General features: G+C 47.9%; 1 protein-coding gene across 6 annotated transcripts in view; it reads right to left on the bottom strand.

The window, feature by feature from the left end:
- Positions 1-1,949: 1,949 nt before the first annotated feature.
- LOC146356757 (uncharacterized) overlaps positions 1,950-21,954 on the bottom strand; it is a 30,727-nt gene continuing 10,722 nt past the window's right edge. For 3 of the 6 annotated variants that reach the window (XM_084831965.1, XM_084831968.1, XM_084831966.1), the window contains 3 exons: positions 14,154-14,280; positions 13,658-13,738; positions 1,950-6,439 (listed from right to left, as the gene is read on the bottom strand). In XM_084831965.1, the coding sequence (XP_084688091.1) occupies positions 4,992-6,439; positions 13,658-13,738; positions 14,154-14,280 (1,656 nt within the window). In that variant the 3' untranslated portion in view covers positions 1,950-4,991. The remainder of the gene's footprint in view (positions 6,440-13,657; positions 13,739-14,153; positions 14,281-21,954) is intronic. The other 3 variants (XM_084831970.1, XM_084831971.1, XM_084831967.1) reach the window with 2 other exon arrangements.

The raw sequence follows: 21,954 nt of genomic DNA, 5'->3' as shown, positions 1-21,954 counted from the left end.
CCCCCTGAAATTGGTGGCGAAACAGCTCACCCCCCGCCACCCCCCTGGGACGGGACTTACCTGGGGCGGATCTTCCTGGCGGCGGCGGCGGCTCTGGCGGCGGCCGGTCTTCCGACCGGCTGCCACCACCGCCATTTCCAGGTTTAAAAAAAAAAAAAAAGACAAAAAAAACGTGATAGGCTACGTAAAGATTTACATAGCCTATCACGGCTAGATTTTAAAAAAACACCGTGATAGGCTACGTAAATCTTTATGTAGCCTATCATGGCTGACTTAAAAAAAACAAAAAAACAAAACGCGCGTATGCAAATGGCGGCGGCCATGGGCGCCGCCATTTGCATTCCTTATTTTGGCACGGCTTAGTCTACGTAAACATTTACGTAGACTAAGACGGCGAAAATAAGGGGAACACAAATAGCGTAGCATCTACGCTATTTGCGTTCCCCTTATTTTCGCCGTCTTAGTCTACGTAAATCTTGACGTAGACTAAGACGTGCCAAAATAAGGGACGCAAATGGTGGCGGCCATGGCCGCCGCCATTTGCGTACGTGCATTTTTTTTTTAATCAGCTGTGATAGGCTACGTAAATCTTTATGTGTCCCTGCTAGCCAGCGGCCGGATGTCCGGCCGCTGGCGAAGCTGGCCGGCAGCTCCGCAGAATCGCTGTGGAGCACAGCCGGCCGGCCAGGATTCCGGGGGGGTGAGGAATGGAGCGCCTCCTCCCTGGCGAGGATTCCAGGGGGAGGGACGGAACACCTCCCCCCGCACCATCAGCGTAATCCCCGAAAGGTAAGTACCTTTCGTACATCCCTACTTGTCGCACAGGGGTCAAGAGTCTGGAATATAACACTGGTTACAAGTCTGGGGTCTTTTAGAGGCTGTTTTTGAAGGTCTCCCTAAAACCCTCTCTCAGGTCCCTCTACCATTCCAGATCAAATCAGCTATCTTTACTCTTTGTTAACCCTTTTAGTACCAGATTAACAGTCCCCCACTTGATATTGTGGTTATCTAGTTTAGTATCTGATAAACATGACTATCACATTTAATTAATATCAAATTAATCACTGACATACCACCATTGACCAGAACAAGGAACAAAAGCTATTCTACTCTATCTGTATAATCTCCTCTATTTGTATTATAATTCTGTTTGAACCTAATCAGCCATATGAACTTTGGCAATTTCTTCAATTGCGTTGGTGCGGATGAACAGTTGATTCACCCTTTTGTTAACCCAGTACAAGACACCTATGGCAACACCTACAAACCAGATTTGCAGGGTTCCGAGGAGGGCGACGAAGATGACCAGGGGACTGGAAACAAAGCCCTATGAAGAGAGACTGAAAGAACTGGGCCTGTTTAGCCTTGAGAAGAGAAGACTGAGGGGAGACAGGATAGCGTTCTTCAAGTCCTTGAAAGGCTGTCACAGAGAGGAAGGCCAGGATCTCTCCTCGGTCATCCCAGAGTGCAGGACGCGGAATAATGGGCTCAAGTGACAGGAAGTCAGATTCCGGCTGAACGTCAGGAGAAACTTCCTGACTGTAAGAGCAATACGACAATGGAACCCATGTCAGTGTTGGACAAACCCCGATTCCTTTTCCGTCTAGCACTGCACATCTTTGACAGCCTGTCAGAGCTGGGAGAAGCACCCCTCTTTTGACTCACACCTGCCCAGCTTCATCTCCCAGCCCAGGAGGCGACAACAAGCACTTTCCCGCCTACATACTGCGTGCCTGATCGGTGAGCTAAGATGGGCACCCCCTCCCCCTCTGGCCAAGCCAAATAACATGGGTGAGGGTCTCTTTGTTTCTTGGTCACTGACATCCTTGTCTCCTGGGCATGGCTGCCACCGTGAATTCCACGGCAGGTGGTGGTCATATCCTGCCGTGTTACAGTTTTGGAACATGTTATTCTCAGAAATGGCAAATATTACACATCAGTCTATACATCTTACAGCATTTGGCTTTATTGACAACATGGGAAGAGCAAAATGCAACAATGACATCTAAGGAATCAATTATGTTCATGCTGATGGCACTTTGCAGGGTAGTAGCTAAAAGCTGGAAAACTCCAGAACTTCTTACGGAGCTGAGGGACATAGCCATGCCAGAAAAAAATGACCTATCAACTGAAACGAGCTATGGGCAAAATCAAAATATCGGATTTTTTCCAACAACATATGGCATGGTTTTATTGTATACACAAATCCGGGACATATGCAGCAATATTCATCAAAGCCTTTCCTCAGATCATAGAACACAGACTAATTTTTTTTTTAATTATGAAGAATGGTAACAAAACCTCCATGCAGCCAATGGATTCTACCCATATTTTTGTCTGTATAGTAAAAGGGAAAAAAAACACATTAAATGTACTACCCTATGTCAATTATCATATGTCTGTCTGTCTGTCTATGTATACGTATGTATAGTTAGAGCCATACGACAATGGAACGCATGACCTAGGGAGGTGGTGGGCTCTCCCACACTGGAGGCATTCAAGATGAGGCTGGACAGCCATCTGTCGGGGATGCTCTGACTTGGACTCCTGCATTGAGGAGGGGGTTGGACTCGATGGCCTTGTAGGCCCCTTCCAACCCCACTATTCTAAAGTTGGGAGTTAGTTGGTCATCCACTTTTGACTGCCTTCCTGTTGACCGATTCTCATGAAACACACTTCATTGGAAAGCTCCTGGACATGCAGATTCCATGAATAACAACCGTTTTCACTATAATTCGAAGTTGGGAGTTTATGTCCATGAAGCTTTTTTTTTTCTTTTTTAAGAATTAGGCTATCTTCTATAACAATGTACTATATAGTTTTATTTTTTAATATCAAAACGTATCAAGCATAATTAAACATAATTTATTGCAAATTGGTGCAAAATGAAATATGAACACAAAAAAGTCTCTGTACCCCTTTATAAACACAGGTGCAGACCAAAGCACAAGGACATGCACGGAACATATGGCCTGTAAGCGAGAACAGCGCTTTGCAAGACACTGAAGCCATCTTTCTGTCTCATGGCACTGACAACAACACTGTTGGTCCCCCAGTTTTGAACTACTCTGTCCAGCATCAGTTCGACCTCGCTTCTGACATGGCCTTTGAGACAGCTGAAGGTGAGCACCTCCTTGCTATGGCAAAGAGCAGTCAGAAGGCCATCACTGGCAAAGTCCGTGATGCTGTGCGTGACCTTGCTGCACGCAACAAGAGCTGCTCCATCCCTGGAAGCAGTAGTTGTGGCAAGACATGGTGTATGGCTCCCTCCATCTTGCACAGCCAAGACAAGAAGCCGGTGCCTCTCGCCTGGCCTGGCTTGCACGCTTATGAAGGGTGGCTGTGCAGTTCACAAACAATTCAAGCTGCCACTCGGACTGGACAAGGCTTTGGTTTCCTCAATCAAGCCGGACGGATCTGCGGACAGTGACAAACTGTCAGTGGCTAACCACTTTACTACTGGCTGTGTAGACAGGCTGCTGAAGGAGCTCATGAGCAATGGTGCCCCATTCAGTGGCAAGACTATTGTGTTTGGCAGCGACTTGAGCCAGACCGTGCCCATCGTCCCACACGACACCCGTGCAGCCACCACTGGCTAGTCGGTGAAGAAATCCAGTGCCTGGAACAGGGCCACCAAATCCCAGCCTACTCGCAACACGCGCATCCTGGACAGTGAATCCGGATTTGCTGCCCACCTTCAATCTGCTGGTAATGGCGCAGCAGAAGAGCTCCCAGCCGTCGGAGAAGGCGTGGTCAGGGTCCCAGACGCGCGCATTGCTACCGAGGGCATTGCCACTGCTGTCTGTGGGACTGGCTTCCACGAGGCGGCTGCACGTGCTGCTGCAGGCCAGGTCATTCTGTGTCCCGAGACCGAGCACCGTGACTCCGCCAGCCAGGTGGTTTGGGGCAGAATGGAAGGCGAGGGAAGGACCTGCTTGGGCACAAACACTGTTCGCGCTCCTGAACACTCAGCCCAAGTGGCTTGCTGCCAAGCAAGCTGGCTCTGAAGACGGGCGTTGCGGTCATCGTGCTGAGGAACCTGAACGTGACTCAGGCTCTTACCAAGGGCACAAGGTTCATTGTGCTCGCCATGCACAACCACTGTCTGCCTCTTCTTGGGCAGGCGAAGGGCCAGCAGATCTTCCTGCGAAGGATCAGCCCTGCCCCTTTCGACTCACCTCTCCCCTCCCCATTCAAGCATCGCCAGTCCCCCCTTCATCTGCCCTTTGCCATCAGCATCAACAAGAGCCGGGGACAGACTGGGGACCAAGTTGGCATCTCTCCGCCTACGTCTGTCTTCCGCCATGGACAGCTCTACGTTGCCACGGGTCGTGTGCGCTCATTGGCAAACCTCAAGATTCAAGTCATCGATGGACCAGAACAAGGACGTTACAGAGGTCCCCTAGAGTTTGCACCAAGAACATTGTGTTTAAGGGCGTTTTGTCAAGATAAAAGTTGTACCACTCTGAATGTTTCAATAAATGCAGTTAGTTAAGTTAAACCTTTCATGAGATCTGGTTTTTCTCCGTGAACTGTGTTCATGGGTAACTGGTTAGATTTAAATTCGATGTCTTTGTTTGTCATTACAAACTTAGAACATCAAAAAATAAAAAAATAAGCGGCAGCTCTCCCAAGTAAGGAAGCCGCACGCACCAGATGGTCCGGTGACCCTAGCGTGGGAGTAGCTAACTTCCTAGAGCCCAAGTAACCCTTTGCTTTCCCTTCTTGTAATATGCCCTTTACTAAACTTTCTGTTGTCTTTTGGACTGGAGAGCTGGAGTGTGAGTTCCTGACCAGGATCCACGAGAGAGGTTTTTCTCTCCTCATGTGGCCTAACCACTTAGCAACACTACCAGAGTCCTTGGATCCGTGCCTACGGGGAAGAAGAAGGGAGGCAGGCTCTAGGCAGGCATGGGTGGGCATAGTCAGCCACTGTCCTCAACCCCTAGCAAGTAATTGGCTCGTAGCCCCGGGGTCCACTTTCCCCAGGGTTAGGGGACAAGAAACGGGACGCCAGCGGGGACTACTGCATGGTTAGGAGCACATGCAGATGGCCCAACTCGCAAAGCAGCAGTGATGCAGGGATTTCCACCACAGGTGGTAAGGTGTCCACTCTGACTGGAGCTCTTTCCGCACTCGAGGCATTTGAATGGTTTCTCCCCTGTGTGGATTCTCTGATGGGAAGTAAGGTGTCCACTCTGATTAAAGGTCTTTCCACACTTGAAGCATTTAAATGGTTTCTCCCCTGTGTGGATTCTTTGATGTGTAGTAAGGTGTGTCCTCTGACTGAAGGTCTTTCCACACTCGGCACATTTAAATGGTTTCTCCCCTGTGTGGATTCTCTGATGTTTAGCAAGGTCTGTCCTCTGACTGAAGGTCTTTCCACAATCCGAACACTGAAATGGTTTCTCTCCTGTGTGAATTCTGCGATGGGAATTAAGGTCTCCACTCTGCCTGAAGGCCTTTCCACACTCATGGCATTTAAATGGTTTCTCCCCTGTGTAGATTCTTTGATGTTTAACAAGATGTGTCTTCTGACTGAAGCTCTTTCCACACTCATGGCATTTAAATGGTTTCTCACCTGTGTGGATTCTTTGATGTTTAGCAAGGTGTGTCTTCTGACTGAAGTTCTTTCCACACTCAAGGCATTTAAATGGTTTCACCCCTGTGTGGGTTCTCTGATGCGCAGTTAGGGCATCCCTCCGACTGAAGCTGTTTCCGCACTCCAGACATTTAAAGGGTTTATCCCTTGTGTGAATTCTTTGATGTCTAGCAAGGTCTGTCCTCTGAATGAAGCTCTTTCCACACTCCAGACATTTAAAGGGCTTTTCACCTGCACGAATTCTGTGATATGAACTAAGTTTTCCACTCTGGCTGAAGCTTTTTCCGCTCTCAAGGCATTTCTCCCCTGTGTGAATTCTTTGATGTTTAGCAAGGTGTGCCTTCTGAATGAAGCTCTTTTCACACACATGGCATTTAAATGGTTTCTCCCCTGTGTGGATTTTATGATGTTTAGCAAGGTGTGTCTTTTGACTGAAGCTTTTCCCACACTCTAGGCATGTAAATGGTTTCTCTCCTGTGTGAATTCTTTGATGTTTAGTAAGGTCTCCACTCTGACTGAAGTTCTTTCCACACTCCAGGCATTTAAATGGCTTCTCCCCTGTGTGGATTTTCCAGTGCTTATCGAGGACTGCCTTAGATGAAAGTCTCTTCCCACAAGCAGGGCAGTCATTCTTCCTCCCTTGTGGTTTTTGAGGGACTGGAAGTACTCGGAAGTCAACATCTAGACAAAGAACAGGCTTGTCTTTCTCCATATTTCTTTGGTTTCCCTCCTGTTTCTGCTTTCCGTCTGGATTCCCGACACCCTCCGGACACTCATCACTTCCCTCCAGAGCTTCCTGTGCTTCTCTTTCCTTGGCCGCCCCCCACACATCTCCTGCTGAAAATGAGAGAGAAACAGAACATGAGTGCAAAGAAGAAACGGACTTTCAAATCAGGGGAAAAACCCAATCGGTAGCACGGATGGATGTCAGAATACTGAAGCCAGCGCTGACTGGAGAGAATACTCTTTCGCCAGCACAGACATTAGCCAGGGGATGCGGGTCTGACCAGAAATGGGAGCTGGAAGGGCCTCCAGACCCCACAGCGACAAGCCAGTGAGTCTCCCCCTGGCCCTGATCCGGCCCACTGCTCAGCGGATTGGCTGTTCGGTCTCTTTCTTCCTCCTGTGTCGGTGGGGATGACTGGTGGAATGACTGGTGGAATGGGTTTTCCCGCCTCCCAGCTGAGCAGAGCAGAGCAGAGCAAGCTGCTCCAGCTGGTCCAGGGACTACAGAAGCAGGCAAGCTCCCAGAGAGCGAGCGACCAGAGCGAGCAGACAGGGGGAGCAAACAGGAGTTGGCCAGGGGAGTTGCAGTGGTTGAAGAGACAAAGGAGACAAAGGAGACAGAGGCTAAGAGGTAAGCGGGCTGCAGGAAGCCCAGGGCGCTGCCCTTTATCCTTCTGATTGGCTGTGAGCTCACCAGGTGCTTCTGAGAGCTCCAACTGAACTGGAGGGGTGTGGCCTGAGGACTCCCAGCAGCTGACTGGGTGGGAAGCTTCAGTCTGTTTCCCGCCTCCCAGCTGAGCAGAGCAGAGCAGAGCAGAGCAGAGCAAGCTGCTCCTGCTGGTCCAGGGACTACAGAAGCAGGCAAGCTCCCAGAGAGCGAGCGAACAGGGGGAGCAAACAGGAGTTGGCCAGGGGAGTTCGGCAGGGGAGGGCAAGGGGGAGGCCCCTAACATTTTTTTTTATTTTTTTACTAACTTTTTTCCATTTGTTTGTCTTGTAACACACACTTCCACACCAGTGGGACTCTGCTTTTAACCTCTACTGAGCAGAGGAGCAGGCACAGGCTAGTCTAGAACAATCACAAAGCCAGACACAAAAGGGAAAAGAGGCTATGGAAGGACAAGTCTCTCCAGTGGTGGTGACCTGCAAGGTGTGTGCAATGTTTGTTTTCTTGCCGGAGAACAACATGGCCTACACCTGCAACAAGTGCAAGTTGATCACGCTGCTGGAGGAAAAAGTAAGTGGACTGGAGCGGCGACTGTCGACCCTCCGGGGAATAAGAGAACACGAAGAGTTCTCGGACAGAATGGGGGAACTACAGCAGCAAAGGGAAGACCAGAAGCTTGAAGAGCAACAGCAAGATGAGGCAGTGGGAAATGCTGAGGTGAAGAAAAATGGAATAGAGGATACTCCTTGGAAAAGGGTGACAGTTAGGAGAAGAAGAACTAGACGCCACTCTGCACCAGTGGAAGCAGTGGAGCTGTGGAACCGATTCCAGGTACTTGCAGATGAGACTGGAGGACAGCCTGCAGAGGAAGAATCACAGGGGAACCTGCATGAGAGTGAGCAAGAGGCTGAAGGTCAGTCAAACAGAGGCGATGAAACCCAGGCCTACAAGAAGAAGAAGAGAAGAGTGCTAGTAGTGGGAGACTCCTTGCTGCGTGGGATCGAGACCCAAGTATGTCGCGAAGACCCATGGACTCGCCAGGTATGTTGTCTCCCGGGAGGACAGATTAGAGACGTGACTGAAAGGTTGCCTGCACTCATAAAGCCCACTGACAGGTATCCCTTTATTCTCATCCATGTGGGAACAAATGATCCCGCCAGGCGGAGCTACGAAGAGATCACGTCAGACTTTGAAGCTTTGGGAAGGAAACTCAAGAACTTTGGGGCCCAGATAGTGTTCTCATCCATCCTTCCAGTAGTTACAAGAGGGATAGAAAGGGAACAAAAAATACTCCGGGTGAATGACTGGCTACGAAGGTGGTGCCGACGAGAGAGATTTGGATTCTGGGACCATGGGCTATACTTCCTGGAAGATGGGCTGTTGGCTAGGGACGGGTTGCACCTCACAAAGGATGGGAAGAATGTGTTTGGCCACAGCATGAAGAACTTCATCAGGAGGGCTTTAAACTGAATCCTACGGGGAAGGGAGATGTAATGTTGGGGGTAACAATGGACATAGGCGCATGCACTGCAATGGAGAGAACAGCTCTGATAGCGCCCAATAATAGTCTTCAGACACATGTAGGAAGAAAGCCAGACTATGAAGCACATGGTCTTCGATGTCTATATACTAATGCCCAGAGTATGGGAAACAAACAGAACGAACTTGAACTCTTAATACAAGAGGGAAATTATGACCTGATAGGTATAACTGAGACTTGGTGGGATGACTCTCATGACTGGAATACAGCAATGGAAGGATATCACTTGTTCAAAAAGAACAGGAGGAACAGAAAGGGAGGTGGGGTTGCACGGTATGTGAAAAAGACATCTCTCTGCACAGAAATACAGGAGGAGGAGCTTGGTAGGCCCATCGAGAGCATCTGGGTTGAAATAAATGGAGCAAAGAATAAAAGGAACCTGGTGGTCGGCGTCTACTACCGGCCACCCAACCAAGGAGAAGACGAGGATGAAACTTTTGAAAAGCAAATAGCCAATGTTTTAAGAAAGCATGATGTAGTAGTAATGGTGGACTTCAATTTCCCCGATATTTGTTGGGAGACAAATTCTGCAAAACATGGCCCCTCCAGGAAATTCCTGACTTGTGTGGCGGATAACTTCCTCCTATAGAAAGTAGAGGAAGGAACTAGAGGATCGGCTATCCTTGACTTGATCCTAACCAACAGAGATGACTTAGTGGATAAAGTAGCAGTTACAGGAACTCTGGGGGAAAGCGACCATGTTGTACTTGAGTTCTTGGTTCTAAGGGAAGCAAAAGCCGAGTGTAGTCAAACGCGTACCCTGGATTTTAGGAAAGCTGATTTTCATAAACTCAGAACAATGATCAGTAAGGTCCCATGGCAAGCGATGCTAGTGAGAAAAGGAGTCCAAGATGGGTGGGAGTTTTTAAAAAAGGAAATTCTCAAGGCACAATCACAAACAATTCCAACAAGAAGAAAAGGTGGAAGACAACAGAAGAAGCCAATGTGGCTTCACAAAAAGCTTAGGGATGACCTGAAAACAAAAAAGGACACTATAGGAAGTGGAAAGAAGGCCAAGTAACAAAGGAAGAGTACAGGCAGATAGCACAGAATTGCAGGGATGGCGTCAGGAAGGCTAAAGCTGAGAATGAGCTGAGGTTAGCAAGGGATGTTAAAAACAACAAAAAGGCTTTCTTCAGCTACGTGCATAGTAAAAGGCAGAGGAAAGAAATGGTGGTTCAGCTATTAAATAAGGATGGCAAAACGATAACAGATGACAAAGAAAAGGCAGAGGTGCTCAATTCCTACTTTGGCTCAGTCTTCTCCCAAAAGAGGGTCTATGAGCCCCCGGCAAAGGCTAAGTACAGGCTGAAGGGGCAGGATTGCAGCTTGAGATCGACAGGCATATGGTCAAGGAACACCTCATTACTTTGAATGAGTTCAAATCTCCAGGGCCAGATGAACTGCATCCTAGAGTCATACAGGAACTGGCAGAAGAACTCTCAGAACCGCTGTCTATTCTCTTTGAGAAATCCTGGAGGACGGGGGAAGTGCCAGATGACTGGAGGAGGGCTAACGCTGTCCCTATCTTCAAAAAGGGTAAAAAGGAGGAACCTGGGACCTACAGACCAGTCAGTCTGACATCAATCCCTGGGAAAATTCTGGAACAGATCATAAAGCAATCCATCTGGAAGCACCTTGACAACAATGCCGTGATTACTCGAAGCCAACATGGATTTGTCAAAAACAAGTCCTGCCAGACAAATCTGATCTCATTTTTTGATCAAGTCACCTCCCTTGTAGACCGTGGGAATGCTGTAGACATCATATACCTCGACTTCAGCAAAGCTTTCGACAAAGTGCCCCATGATATCCTGATGAGCAAACTAGCTCAAAGTGGGCTAGATGAAACAACGATCCGGTGGATCCACAGTTGGCTACAGAATCGGACTCAAAGAGTGCTTCTCAGTGGGACCTTCTCAAACTGGGGAGAGGTAACGAGTGGGGTACCGCAGGGCTCAGTCCTGGGCCCAGTGCTCGTCACCATTTTTATGAATGACTTGGAGGAGGAGGTGCAGGGAATGCTGATCAAATTTGCAGATGACACAAAATTGGGAGGGATAGCTATTACTTTGGAAGACAGAAACAAAATTCAAAGTGATCTGGATAGACTGGAGCGCTGGGCAGAAAACAACAGAATGACATTTAATAGGGACAAATACCAAGTTCTGCACCTAGGAAAAACAAACCAAAGGCACAGTTACAAGATGGGGGATACGTGGCTCAACCACACTACGAGCGAGAAGGATCTTGGAATTGTTGTCGATCACAAGCTGAATATGAGCCAACAATGTGATGTGGCTGCAAAAAAGGCAAATGCTATTTTGGGCTGCATTCATAGAAGCATCGCTTCCAAATCCCGGGAAGTACTAGTTCCCCTCTACTCAGCACTGGTTAGGCCTCATCTGGAGTACTGTGTCCACTTCTGGGCACCACACTTGAAGAAGGATGCAGACAAACTGGAGAGGGTTCAGAGGAGGGCAACGAAGCTGATCAGGGGACTGGAAACAAAGCCCTATGAAGAGAGACTGAAAGAACTGGGCATGTTTAGCCTTGAGAAGAGAAGACTTGAGGGGAGACATGATAGCACTCTTCAAGTACTTGAAAGGTTGTCACAGAGAAGAAGGCCAGGATCTCTTCTTGATCATCCCAGATTGCAGGACACGGAATAATGGGCTCAATTTACAGGAAGCCAGATTCTGGCTGAACATCAGGAAAAACTTCCTGAGTGTCAGAGCAATGCGACAATGGAACCAATTACCTGGGGAGGTGGTGGGCTCTCCCACACTGGAGGCCTTCAAGACGAGGCTGGACAGCCATTTGTCAGGGATGCTCTGACTTGGATTCCTGCCTTGAGCAGGGGGTTGGACTCGATGGCCTTGTAGGCCCCTTCCAACCCTACTATTCTATGATTCTATGACTACAAAGGTAGTAGGCTTGTTCTGCCAGTGGTGTTCAACCCACACTTCCTCTCTGGATGTTCTCAAGCTTTCCCCCATTTCACTTCACTGAAACTTAAGAAGAGCCCAGTGCTGGATCAGACCAAAGGTCCATCTAGGCCAGGACTTTGTTTGCACGGTGGCCAGCCAGCTGTCGACCAGGACCCCACAACCAGGACACGAGCGCAACAGCACCCTCCCGCCCATGTTCTCCAGGAACTGGCGTATATAGGCATGCCGCCTCTGCTACGGGAGGTGGCACATAGCCATCCGGACTAGTAGCCACTGATAGCCTTCTCCTCCAGGAATTTGTCTAACCCCCTTCCAAATGGGTAGCCATCACTACGTCTTGTGGTGGCAAATTCCATAGTTTAACTCAGTGCTGCGTGAACAAGTCCTTCCTTCGATCTGTCCTGAATCTCCCATCTATCATGAGATGGTCCCACTGGGTCCTAGCATTATGAGAAAAATGTCCCCCTCTTCGTTTTCTCCACACTATGCAGAATTGTATACACCTTTCTCATGTCTCCCTTTACTCTCCTTTTCTCTAAGCTAAACAGCCCCAGACTCTGCTCCTCCGTGCCGTCTTCCCCTTTTGGGATGTGCTCCACACAACAGTGACCTCAGCTGTTGGGGAGATCTGCCTGAGGGTCTTTCATTCCTGCCCTACAGTCTCCAAGCCCAACCAGAGCTCCTCTCCGCAATTCAGCAGGGACTCCAGAGGCAAGTTCCCCCGACCCGGGAAGGCTTCAGCGGCAGCACATCTCTCGGAAACCCCGGCGCATGTGACCTTGGGGAAGCGTGAGCAGCCAGAGGAGAGAAGACGACGCTGGCTGAGAGGGACCAGTGGTGTGATTCTAAGCAGCGTTTTAGATTTGGCTGAAGTGAAAATGCAGGCAGTGGAGACATCAGGGAACACACCAGGCAAGCCAGGCAACTGAGACTCCGCCGCTCACGAGCTAATTTTTTACCTACTTATTTGTATGCTTGTTTTGGCCAAAGCAAAATTCACCATCACAAAACACAGAAAAGGTGAAGTTAAAAATATGAACAAGCAACAATTAAAGATGCTATTATTCCGTGCAAGACTCCGCTTCTTAGAACTCTTGTGCTGACTCTTGCATACTGTTTTGAGCTGTATTTTTGAGCTGTGTTGTTTTTATTGCTGGATTTTTTGTTAAATTGTTTTTAGCACAAAGCTGTTTTTAGTTATATGTAGTTTGTGTATATTGACTGTGTGCTTTTATGTAAATGGCTTTTAAACTTTGTATATTGTATTTTGTATTTTAATGTTTTAACTTTTGTAAACTGCCCAGAGAGCTTCGGCTATGGGGCAGTATAGTAATGTAATAAACAAACAAATAAAATAAAACAGAACGAGCAGCCAAAACAAATAAAAAAAGAAGCAGCAATAATTTATTTGAAAAATTAGTCTGCCTTTTAAAGTAAAAGCCCTTGGAAGGCAGCTTCCTAGATAAAATAGAAGTAACACTAAGGGCACAATCCTATGCATGTTTAGACAGAGAAAAGGCCTACAACGCCCAGCATTCCCCAGCCAGCTTTGCTCATGTTTTTCCCCAGCCAGCTTTACTCTGTCTAAACATGCATAGGACTGTGCCCTAAGTTTCAAAAATTAGTAGCCAGTGATCACAATAAAAACAAAAACAACTATTTATGAAAATAAATCCAATAAAACCTCCCAATAATCCAATAAAATCTATCTCAGGAAAAGGCAACCAAAAAGAAGAGATCTTTAAGGCTTCCCTAAAGGCCTGTGATGCTGCTGTCTGGGAAAACCCAATCCAGGCAGGGGAGCAAATCAGCAGATACAGGCTGACAGCCGGCACTTTGGAATGGGCTTGGACACGAACTGGGAGTCACTTGTGTGCTTCAAACAGCGGGTCCCTGACAGCAATTTGGCGGCAGCATTCTTCACCTACTGCAGTGTCCAAACACTGTTCCAGTAGCCTGACCTGATAGTTGCCAAAGCATGAGTGATAGTGGCCAGGAGCTTTGAGGAGGGAAGTTCTGTGAGGAATGCTCTGGATAATGAGAAAAGCCTCGAAAGGCCCATGCATTCTCAGTGAGGGAAAACAGGACCATGAAAATCCACCAGCCATCAGAGGGAGCCCTGTAAATTTTGGGGAATGCACCGTCTCGCTATATATCAACGGAGGACCCACCTCCTAATCTCTCCTGGACAAGCGGCTCTTCCTTTCCTTCAAGCCAGGAGACAAGTTCCGGCTTGGGCACCAAAGGCCCTTCTTCAGGGGACAAGCACAAGAAGGAGAAGAAGAAGACGGAGACGGTGTTACTCATGAGTTTTTAAAAGCCTGCAAAAATATTCAGAAATTCCAGACAAGGCCGCCCCTGTTGCCCACCACAAATTCCACCCAAAGGACAAATGGAATGAAGGCAAAATATTTCAAAACAGGCAAGGAACAGCTGGTGGCAGCAGGTGATGGGCCTGGGCCCCTCAGCCCCGTGTCCATCACTTGCCCAGGTAGGACTGAGATACCAGGAGTCCAACGGGGTCATGGAAGGAGAGCTGTCTGTCTTCCCTCAGCACCAGGAGGGGAGGGAAGGCCCTAGGGGGAGCACCTGCCTGGGCCACCCCTCCACCTCCACAGGAGAGCCAGGACGCATCACCCGGGCCCCAGTCTGAACAGGGCTGCTTACCCAGAGAGGCCACGAGCCCGTAATTCTCCAGCATGACTCTCCCGTACAGTGCCCTTCGGCCTGGATCCAGCAGAGCCCACTCCGCCTTGGTGAAGGACACGCTCACCTCCTCGAAGGACACCAAAGCCTGGAGAAAGAAGAAGGAAGCATTCTCTTCTGTGCAAAGCTAGGGGTCCTTGTGCTGGCAAAACAACCAGATGGGCGATTAAGAAATTTAATACATAAATAAATGAGAATAAAATGAAAGTCCAAGCAAAGGCAGGAAGGAAATGCTTTAATTAGGGCCCACCAAAAGTCACAGAACGGCCAGTCTTTCTAAAGACCACCATGTTTTCCTGTAGCTCCGCTCTGTGCCTGTACTAAAGACTCACGCCGTGACGTGTGAGTCTTCGGTATGGTTTAATTTTTCCATCTGTATACTCTTCTTCTATCCTTCATTGACATATTATTGTTTTGCATGATATCAGTATTTTTTCTTATCTTGCCTGAGTTGAAATACTGAACTTGTGATCCTTTTGTAGGAGATCGTATAAGTGATCACTTCCCATTAGTAATTAATATAACTGATCTTGTCACAAATGTTTTAGATGCATAAAGGTGATAGATACAAATATTATAAAGACCCTTAATTTCCAAACCTCTAATACTTTAAATCAACAGAGAGGTACAATTCTCATATTATTGGTGCCTTACACTATAATGGTAAACTCACTCAGACTGTTTGAATGCCCTTGGAATAACAGACTATTACAGACAAGCAGAACAGGTCAAAACTTGAGATGACAGAGAATGTCAACAAGGGAAAAAGTCAGGTTTGTTCTCTGTATCACCTTTATTGTAAAAACAAATTAGACACTATTGTAAAAACAAATTAGACAAAGAGTTAAAGAAGGCTTGTTTTTAAAAGGCAAAGCATTCATTCATTCAAAAATTTCTATCCTGCCCTATATCATTAAGATCTCAGGGCGGTGTACAGATAAAGTCAGTTTAAATAGTATAAAACAATAAATAATTTGAACACCTAAAACCATATTACACTATTAAACAAGCTAATACCAGTTAAAATCTAAAACAATAATACAGTTAAAACAATGTGCTAGGGAATGCATTTGGCCTTCAGAGGCTTTGGTAAAAAGCCATGTTTTTACTTGGTGCTGAGATGAGACCAATGTCTGCTCCAATCGGGCCTCCAAGGGGAAGGCATTCCACAACCGGGGTGCCACAGCAGAGAAGGCCCGCTCCCACATCCCACCGTAGCGTATGTCTCACACTGATGGGACACAGAGGAGAACCCCTCCCACAGATCTCAGTCCTTGGGCAGGCATATATAGGGAGAGGCGCTCCCTCAAGTATCAAGGTCCCAAGCTGCTTAGGGCTCTAAATGTCATCACCAAAACCTTGAATTCCGACTGGAAGCGTATTGGCGGCCAGCGCAATTCCTTTAAAACTGGTGTTATATGGTTTTTATGAGGTGTTCCGGTCAGCAGTCCAGCTGCTGCATTTTGCACTAGCTGCAACTTCCCAGCTGTCTTCAAGGGCAGCCCCACATGAAGTGTATTGCAGTAGTCTAATTGGGAAGTTACCAGCAAGCGTGCTACTGTGGCTAGGTTATCTCTGTCCAGGAAAGGCCGTAGCTGGCAGATCAGCCGACGCTGGCCCCAAGTACTCCGGGCCATGGAGTCCGCCTGGGGCTCCAGGGACAGGGATGGATCTAGGAGTACTCCCGAGCTACGCATCTGCTCCTTCAGGGGGAACGCAGCCCCGTCCAGGACAGGTCGCGTACGCATTTGCCGGACTCGGGAACCCCCAATCCACAGAGCTTCCGTCTTGTCAGGATTCAGCTTCAGTTTATGGGCCCTCATCCAGCCCATTACAGCCTCCAGGCACTGGTCCGGCACCTTCACTGCCTCAGCCGACTTGGACGACAAGGAGAAATAGAGCTGAGCATCATCAGCGTACTGGTGACACCCCGCCCAAACCTCCTAATGACCCCGCCCAAAGGTGGACCAGGATTCCCCCAGCACCACACTCCGGAGTGGGCCCCGCAGGTGGGAGAGGGACCACTGTAGCACAGTGCCCCCAACCCCCATCCCGCAGAGCCGATCCAGCGAGACACCATGATCAGTGGTGCCAAAAGCCGCTGAGAGATCCGGGAAGATCAACAGGGCAGCACCCCCCGTCTTTCACCCGGAGCAGGTCGTCAGTCAGAGCAGCCAAGGCCGTTTCAGTGCCGTGCCCTGGCCTGAAGCCAGACTGAAATGGGTCCAGATACGCGGTTTCCTCCACGAACGTCTGAAGCTGCCCAGCCGCCACACGCTCAAGCACCTTGCCCCAAAGGGGATACTGGCAATGGGGCGACAGTTCTGACACCCCTCTGGGTCCAGGGAGGGCCTCTTCAGGAGAGGGCGCGCTGCAGCCTCTTTCAAGGCGGCAGGGACCACCCCCTGACAGAGCGAAGCTCCCTGGGCCCACCCAGCCATCCACCCCGCTATATCACATTAGCCACGATGGGCAAGGGTCGAGCTTACGTGTGGCGAGCTGGACAGATTCAAGCATCTCGTCCACTGCAACAACTGAAACTGATCCCAGGAAACACAACCAGACGGAGCGCTGGACACCTCCCCAGGCTCTTCGATCACTGTGGCATCAAGTTCTGAGCGAATATGAGCAACTTTCTCCTCCAAGCGCCTGGCAAATTTATCACAGCAGGTGACCGAGGGTTCCAACCTGTTTCTCTAAGCCTGAGCAAGAGCCGAACAGGCCCTTCACCACTCGGAACAATTCTGCTGGGGGTCATTTCAAGGATGAAATAATAGATGTATAAGATTTTTTTGCCATCCTCACTGCTACATAATAGGCACAACGAAGAGTCTTTGCTAATTGCCAGTCGTCCTCGCTCTGAGACCTGCGCCACCTGCACTCTAGCTGTCGTCCGGCCTGCTTCATTGCCCTTCTGTAAACCAAGGTGAATTTCAGGCTCCACAGCACCGGACTGGGCGCTTGGGAGCGACTGTATCGATGGTCCTTCCCATCTCACCATTTCATAGACAGACCAAGGCCTTGACCGAAGCAGGGTGCAAAGGGAAGGATGGAAATTATTGATAAATGCTTCACATAAAAACAATAAATTAATGAATTAATGAATTAATATCCCACCTTTCTGTCAAAAAAAAAAAAATAGCACTCAAAGAGGCCAACAATAAAATCCAGATTAAAAACAAAATTTTAATTAAAACATAGCACAGGAAAAAGTAAACTTTTTTTTACAAACCATTTTTGTTGATCAGTCGTTCAATCGTGTCCGACTCTTCGTGACCCCCTGGACTATAGCACGCCAGGCCTTCCTGTCCTGCGCTCTCTCCCGGAGCGTGCTCAAGTCCATATTCATTGCATTGGTGATGCTATCTAGCCATCTCATCCTCTGCCGTCCCCTTCTCCTTTGGCCTTTTGTCTTTCCCAGCATCAGGGTCTTTTCCAGGGAGTTTTCTCTTCACATTAGGTGGCCAAAATATTTGAGCTTCAGTTTCAGTATCTGTCCTTCCAATGAGCAGTCAGGGTTGATTTCCTTTAGGATTGACTGAAGTGATGGGGCCAGATGCCATGATCTTAGTTCTTTTAATGTTGAGTTTCAAACCAGCTTTTGCACTCTCCACTTTCACCCTCAACAAGAGGCTCTTTAGATCCTCTTCGCTTTTTGCCATTAGGGTGGTATCGTCTGCGTATCTGAGGTTGTTGATAGCCCTCGTACAGGTTTCTCAGGAGACAGGTAAGGTGGTCTGGTACTCCCATCTCTTTAAGAATTGCCACAGTTTGTTGTGATCCACACAATCAAAGGATTTAGCGTAGTCAGTGAAGCAGAAATAGATGTTTTTCTGGAATTCTCTTGCTTTCTCCATGATCCAGCAAATGTTGGCGATTTGATCTCTAGTTCCTCTGCCTCTTCAAAACCCAGCTTGTCGGCAGTTCTCAGTTTAAATACTGCTGAAGCCTAGCTTGTAGGACTTTGAGCATAACCTTGCTGGCATGTGAAATGAGCGCAACTGTACGGTAATTTGAACACTCTTTGGCATTGCCCTTCTTTGGAACTGGAATATAAACTGACCTTTTCCAGTCTTGTGGCCACTGTTGAGTGTTCCAAATTTGTTGGCATATTGAATGCTGCACTTTAACAGCATCATCTTTTAGGATTTTAAATAGCTCAGCTGGAATACTGTCATCTCCACTAGCTTTGTTGTTAGTAATGCTTCCCAAGGCCCACTTGACTTCACTCTCGAGGATGTCCGGCTCAAGTCCAGTGACCACACTATCATGGCTATCAGGGACATTCAGATCTTTCCTGTATAGTTCTTCTGTGTATTCTTTCCACCTCTTCTAAATCTCATCTGCTTCTGGTAGGTCTCTGCCTTCTTTGTCCTTTATCATGCCCGTCTTTGCACAAAACGTTCCCTTGAGATCTCCGGTTTTCTTGAAGAGATCTCTAGTCTTTCCCATTCTGTTGTTTTCCTCGATTTCTTTGCACTGTTCATTTAAGAAGTCCTTCTTGTCTCTCCTTGCTATTCTCTGGAACTCTGCATTCAGTTGGGTATGTCTTCCCCTTTCTCCCTTGCTTTTCGCTTCCCTTCTTTCCTCAGCTACTTGTAAAGCCTCATCAGACAGCCACTTTGCTTTCATAGAATAGTAGAATAGTAGGGTTGGAAGGGGCCTACAAGGCCATCGAGTCCAACCCCCTGCTCAATGCAGGGATCCAAGTCACAGCATCCCTGACAGATGGCTGTCCAGCCTCGTCTTGAAGGCCTCCAGTGTGGGAGAGCCCACCACCTCCCTAGGGAATGGGTTCCATTGTCATATTGCTCTTACAGTCAGGAAGTTTTTCCTGATGTTCAGCCGAAATCTGGCTTCCTGTAACTTGAGCCCATGATTCCATGTCCTGCACTCTGGGATGATCAAGAAGAGATCCTGGCCTTCCTCTCTGTGACAACCTTTCAAGTACTTGAAGAGTGCTATCATATCCCCCTTCAGTCTTCTCTTCTCAAGGCTCAACATGCCCAGTTCTTTCAGTCTCTCTTCATAGGGCTTTGTTTCCAGTCCCCTGATCATCTTCGTTGCCCTCCTCTGAACCCTCTCCAGTTTGTCTGCATCCTTCTTCAAGTGTGGTGCCCAGAACTGGACACAGTACTCCAGACGAGGCCTAACCAGTGCTGAGTGGAGGGGAACTAGTACTTCCTGGCATTTGGAAGCTATGCTTCTATGAATGCAGCCCAAAAGAGCATTGGCCTTTTTTGCAGCCACATCACATTGTTGGCTCATATTCAGCTTGTGATCGACAATAATTCCAAGATCCTTCTCGCTTGTAGTGTGGTTGAGCCATGTATCCCCCATCTTGTAACTGTGCCTTTGGTTTGTTTTTCCTAGGTGCAGAACTTGGCATTTCTCCCTATTAAATATCATTCTGTTGTTTTCTGCCCAGCGCTCCAGTCTATCCAGATCACTTTGAATTTTGTTTCTGTCTTCCAAAGTATTAGCTATCCCGCCCAATTTGGTGTTATCTGCAAATTTGATCAGCATTCCCTGCACCTCCTCCTCCAAGTCATTCATACAAATGTTGAAGAGCACTGGGCCCAGGACTGATGTCAGACTGATGGTCTGTAGTTCCCAGGTTCCTCCTTTTTACCCTTTTTGAAGAGAGGGACAACGTTAGCCCTCCTCCAGTCATCTGGCACTTCCCCTGTCCTCCAGGATTTCTCAAAGAGAATAGACAGTGGTTCTGAGAGTTCTTCTGCCAGTTCCTTTATGACTCTCGGATGCAGTTCATCTGGCCCTGGAGATCTGAACTCATTCAAAGTGATTAGGTGTCCCTTGACCATACGCCTATTGATCTCAAGCTGCAATCCTGCCCCTTCAGCCTGTACTTGGCCTTTGCCAGGGGGGTCATAGACCCTCTTTTGGGAGAAGACTGAGCCAAAGTAGGAATTGAGCACCTCTGCCTTTTCTTTGTCATCTGTTATCGTTTTGCCATCCTTATTTAACAGCTGAACAACCATTTCTTTCCTCTGCCTTTTACTCTGCACGGAGCTGAAGAAAGCCTTTTTGTTGTTTTTAGCATCCCTTGCTAACCTCAGCTCATTCTCAGCTTTAGCCTTCCTGACGCCATCCCTGCAATTCTGTGCTATCTGCCTGTCCTCTTCCTTTGTTACTTGGCCTTCTTTCCACTTCCTTTATGTGTCCTTTTTTGTTTTCAGGTCATCCCTAAGCTTTTTGTGAAGCCACATTGGCTTCTTCTGTTGTCTTCCACCTTTTCTTCTTGTTGGAATTGTTTGTGATTGTGCCTTGAGAATTTCTTTTTAAAAGCTCCCACCCATCTTGGACTCCTTTTCTCGTTAGCATCACTTGCCATGGGACCTTCCTGATCACTGTTCTGAGTTTATTAAAATCAGCTGTCCTAAAATCCAGGGTATGCGTTTGACTACACTCGGCTTTTGCTTCCCTTAGAACCAAGAACTCAAGTGCAACATGGTCGCTTTCCCCCAGAGTTCCTGTAACTGCTACTTTATCCACTAAGTCATCTCTGTTGGTTAGGATCAAGTCAAGGATAGCCGATCCTCTAGTTCCTTCCTCTACTTTCTGTAGGAGGAAGTTATCCGCCACACAAGTCAGGAATTTCCTGGAGGGGCCATGTATTCCAGAATTTGTCTCCCAACAAATATCGGGGAAATTGAAGTCCCCCATTACTACTACATCATGCTTCCTTAAAACATTGGCTATTTGCTTTTCAAAAGTTTCATCCTCATCTTCTCCTTGGTTGGGTGGCTCCGACCACCAGGTTCCTTTTATTCTTTGCTCCATGTATATTGATCCAGATGCTCTCAATGGGGCTACCAAGCTAATCCTCCTGTATTTCTGTGCAGAGAGATGTATTTTTCACATACAGTGCAACCCCACCTCCCTTTCTGTTCCTCCTGTTCTTTTTGAACAAGTGATATCCTTCCATTGCTGTATTCCAGTCATGAGAGTCATCCCACCAAGTCTCAGTTATACCTATCAGGTCATAATTTCCCTCTTGTATTAAGAGTTCAAGTTCATTCTGTTTGTTTCCCATACTCTGGGCATTAGTATATAGACATCGAAGACCATGTGCTTCATAGTCTGGCTTTCTTCCTACATGTGTCTGAAGACTATTCTTGGGCGCTATCAGAGCTGTTCTCTCCGTTGCAGTGCATGCGCCTACGTCCATGGTTACCCCCAACATTACATCTTCCTTCCCCATAGGATTCAGTTTAAAGCCCTCCTGATGAAGTTCTTCATGCTGTGGCCAAACACATTCTTCCCATCCTTTGTGAGGTGCAACCTGTCCCTTGCCAACAGCCCATCTTCCAGTAAGTATAGCCCGTGGTCCCAGAATCCAAATCTCTCTCGTCGGCACCACCTTCGTAGCCAGTCATTCACCCGGAGTATTTTTCTTTCCCTTTCTATCCCTCTTCTAACTACTGGAAGGATGGATGAGAAAACTATCTGGGCCCCAAAGTTCTTGAGTTTCCTTCCCAGAGCTTCAAAGTCTGACGTGATCTCTTCGTAGCTCCGCTTGGCGGTATCATTTGTTCCCACATGGATGAGAAGAAAGGGATACCTGTCAGTGGGCTTTATGAGTGCAGGCAACCTTTCAGTCACGTCTCTAATCCATCCTCCCGGGAGACAACATACCTGGCGAGTCCACGGGTCTTCGCGACATACTTGGGTCTCGATCCCATGCAGCAAGGAGTCTCCCACTACTAGCACTCTTCTCTTCTTTTTGTTGTAGGCCTGG

The sequence above is a fragment of the Heloderma suspectum genome, chromosome 2 (genome assembly GCF_057233095.1).
Source record: "Heloderma suspectum isolate Gila_16-S chromosome 2, 16-S_ref, whole genome shotgun sequence".
Lineage (NCBI taxonomy): Eukaryota > Metazoa > Chordata > Lepidosauria > Squamata > Helodermatidae > Heloderma > Heloderma suspectum.
Note: the sequence above shows the minus strand (reverse complement) of the source record. Positions and strands in the feature narration are given on the sequence as shown.